At 38.3% G+C, this 3,301-nt stretch overlaps 1 protein-coding gene across 1 annotated transcript in view; it reads left to right on the top strand.

Moving 5' to 3' along the window:
• Positions 1-1,946, top strand: part of LOC125026159 (dendritic arbor reduction protein 1-like) — a 13,249-nt gene extending 11,303 nt beyond the window's left edge. Inside the window, exon 3 of the mRNA XM_047614436.1 lies at positions 1-1,946. This exon is cut by the window's left edge and continues 104 nt beyond it. Within this exon, the coding sequence (XP_047470392.1) occupies positions 1-90 (90 nt within the window). The 3' untranslated portion in view covers positions 91-1,946.
• Positions 1,947-3,301: the final 1,355 nt, after the last annotated feature.

Here is a 3,301-nt window from a genome sequence, read left to right as displayed (position 1 = left end):
AAATGCAAGGTGTGTGAGCGCTCCTTCGCCCGCTCCGACCACCTCGCACTCCACATGAAGCGCCACATGCCCAAGTCGCAGAAGCAGTGAGTCGAAGCCGGAGTCGGAGCTGGAGTGCGCCAAGTTTGACTTTGGCTTCGGCTTCGTCCGTTTCGTCGCCTGTGTGAAAATGTTTGTTATTATTATTGCTGTTATTATTATTATTATCATCATCGTCATTATTATTTGTCATAAATAATATTGCGTATTTTGCAGTGAAATGAAAGGTGAATATAAATATATTACTACGAATTAACCCTAACGTATGACAAGTAAAGGAAAAAAAATACAGATACAAATATAATTCGTATATAAAACCGTATATTTTTTCTCAATAAAATCGTAGCTAAGCTATTGATTTAACACTATAAACGGCAGCCAATCTTTCATCCCAGAAAAAAAATATATATAAGAAGAAAATTTAGATGATAAATTTTTTACAATAACAGTGAATACCTCTACCTGTAATTGGGCATACATATATATTTTATCCCCCCCCCCCCTTTTTTTAATAATTAAGTTAGTGTCATCTGGCAGTTGATATGTCAGTGACGTCTTTTTTAATTTTATTTAAGTTTTGGTATCCTTAGCCATGTTTTTGTTTAGTTTTGTTCCTCGCATAGCGTTCTTTTCCCCCTTAAGTACTGTTTTTGCCTTGTAGCTAGGCTCCTATTCGCCCTCTGTACCGTACCAACGTCTTCATAAAATCTTTGTTTTATATATATACGTTACGTACTTTTGGACACTCAGTTGCTGTTCTTTTTATTTAATTTGTTTGTGATTCTCTCTATCTATTATTATCTTCTTCCCGTCCCCCCTCTATACTTACGTTCTACCCCCCCATACCCCCTTTCATTATTTGACTAAATCTTTAATGTACGTTCCTGATTTTAGAATTTAAATATGCGTTGTCTTCTCGTTCTGTTTGTCCCCCTAAATATCTCGTTCGATATCTTACCGTAAATCTTTTTCAAACGACTTATTTTAATACCATTTATAAATAATTTCCTATTTCGTACCATGATTTTGTTTTTGAATTCCCGTTTTCTTTCGTCTGCCATGGTCTCAAAGACTAATGTAAAATGGCGCTCTTTTCTCCCCTCGTGCTTTGAGCATAATAACGTCCATTTTGCTGAAATAGTGTGTTCTATGTGTGCCTTCGAGAGGAAAAGTGTTGTGGAAAAATAAGAGAAAATGACACTTTACCTTAGCTCAAAATGATTCAGTCCAGTTTTTAAAATGGAAAGCGAATTTTATATAATGTTGTGTCGTGTTACGGTGTCTGTGTCATACAAGAAGGATATAGGCGTGAGTTGGCCCTGTTCATTGCTCTCGGGAAACTGTATTGTCTTCCACGTTTCCTCAATTTCTCTCTCTCTAACAATATACATGCACACACAAACACTATAGAAATAAATATACATATATTACATACTATATATTACAAAACTAAACACACACACACTTACCATTCTATGTACCTCTATATATTATTTTCCTCCCTTCCCTTCTCCTTCTCTTTACTCCTCCCCTCCCCCTCCCCCCTGTCCTTCGACCACGGCGCCCATTACCCCAGAGCATCGGCCTCTCCAACATACGTCCCTTCGCTAAGTGCCATTATCTGTTGTATTTAATGTTAAAACTCCTAACGGAAAAGTCCCGTGCCATAATTGTGCCATATTGTGGAAAAAAAACAACAAACTAAAATGATACTGAAACGGAAAAAAAGAGAGAAACGTGTTTTTCTGACTGAATATATTATATATGTATACATGTGCGTATTTTTTTTTTTTTTTCTGTTTGGTCTGTTGCTAAAACTATTCTAATATGAATCTTATTTCACGTTACAACTGCATTTCTTCTCTTCTTCTATACGTGTTGTAAACGTATAGGTTGTTCGTGATAAACAAGGCCAAAATAAGTATTTTCTGTTGCCGTGTTTGGGAGAGAATCTTTTCTGTTTTTTTTTTTTTTTTTTTTCGCGTGTAGGTTAAGGCAAAACTATTGCTTTGATATTTTTTTCTTGTTTGTTGTTCCTGGGATCAATCTAAATGTGATTTCCCATTCTCCCCCTTTTTATAATTATTATTGATACGATTGTTATAATATATATTTTTAAAAAGAACTTGGGTATATCATCTTTGTAAAGGGAGGTTGGATAGATTGTTGCCACACACTAACACACGAGACATATCGTAATTATTTTAATTTGGGCATTATTATTCAAACACGATGAATATAATGTTAATGATAACAATCATTTAAACAGTGAAAAGGTATTTATTATATAAATAACAGTGAAATACTGATCATTCGTGAGTATTTCATATAACACTTATAACAGTAATGTCTCACTATAGCAGCTCTTCTCAAATCTGTCCAACCTCCTTCGTAAAACAACAATAACTGTGCTAATTCCCGCGGGCGTGGGCGTACGGGCGTAGCACAAGCCTCCAGGGCCCGCCCACGCGCTCGTTCCCGCAACAGGTTGTGTCTGAACATGTGATGAAAAAGTCTCCCTCGTGGGCCTTCCGGAACACGTGGTTTTGTTTACATGGTCCCAGTCACGTGGTACGTTGTTTACATTGTTCTTTTGAGCCACGTGGTTTGGTTTACATTCGAGGCACCTTGCAAAGTAATCAGTGGTGTGACGTTGATTTTCAGCCCCGCCCCCCCAAATGACTGAAAATTATAATAAGGAGTATTTGTTGTGATCGCTCGCTACTCTCGTTATAAGTTGTGATGGATTTATGTGTCCCCAGGATTGTGACGTTGTCCCTCCTTCAAGAATCTGTGATGATGATATATATTGTTCAACCTCCCCTTCCTCCCTTCCTCCCCCCCTTTATTCTCTCTCCCAACCACCCCTTAAAAAAATCATTAATCCCATATATTTGTCCCCTTTCCCTTCTACAACTCTCCCCTCTTCCTCCTCCTCCTCCTCCTCCTCCTTCTCCTTTTTACCCCCTTCTTTGAACTCCCCAGATTCCTTCCAGAAAAGAAGAAGAAAAAGAATGGAAGTTAGTGTGACGCGAATTTGTACAAAGGAAAGCGGTTTTTTTATAATTGAAGCTGAGGCGCCGCTCCTAATATTTGGTAATGAGCTTTAGTCGTGTTGCCCTTTGGGACGCTGTCGGGGGCCCCTCGCTGGTACGGGGGGCTGCGTCCTTCCGTCGGCACCTACTCTCTCTCTTTTTTTAATTTTATTTTTTAACCCCAACCCCGTATTTCCTCCTCCCTTGATCCTTTTGTTTTGTACCCC

The sequence above is a fragment of the Penaeus chinensis genome, chromosome 6, assembly GCF_019202785.1.
Source record: "Penaeus chinensis breed Huanghai No. 1 chromosome 6, ASM1920278v2, whole genome shotgun sequence".
NCBI classification, from domain to species: Eukaryota; Metazoa; Arthropoda; class Malacostraca; order Decapoda; family Penaeidae; genus Penaeus; species Penaeus chinensis.
Note: the sequence above shows the minus strand (reverse complement) of the source record. Positions and strands in the feature narration are given on the sequence as shown.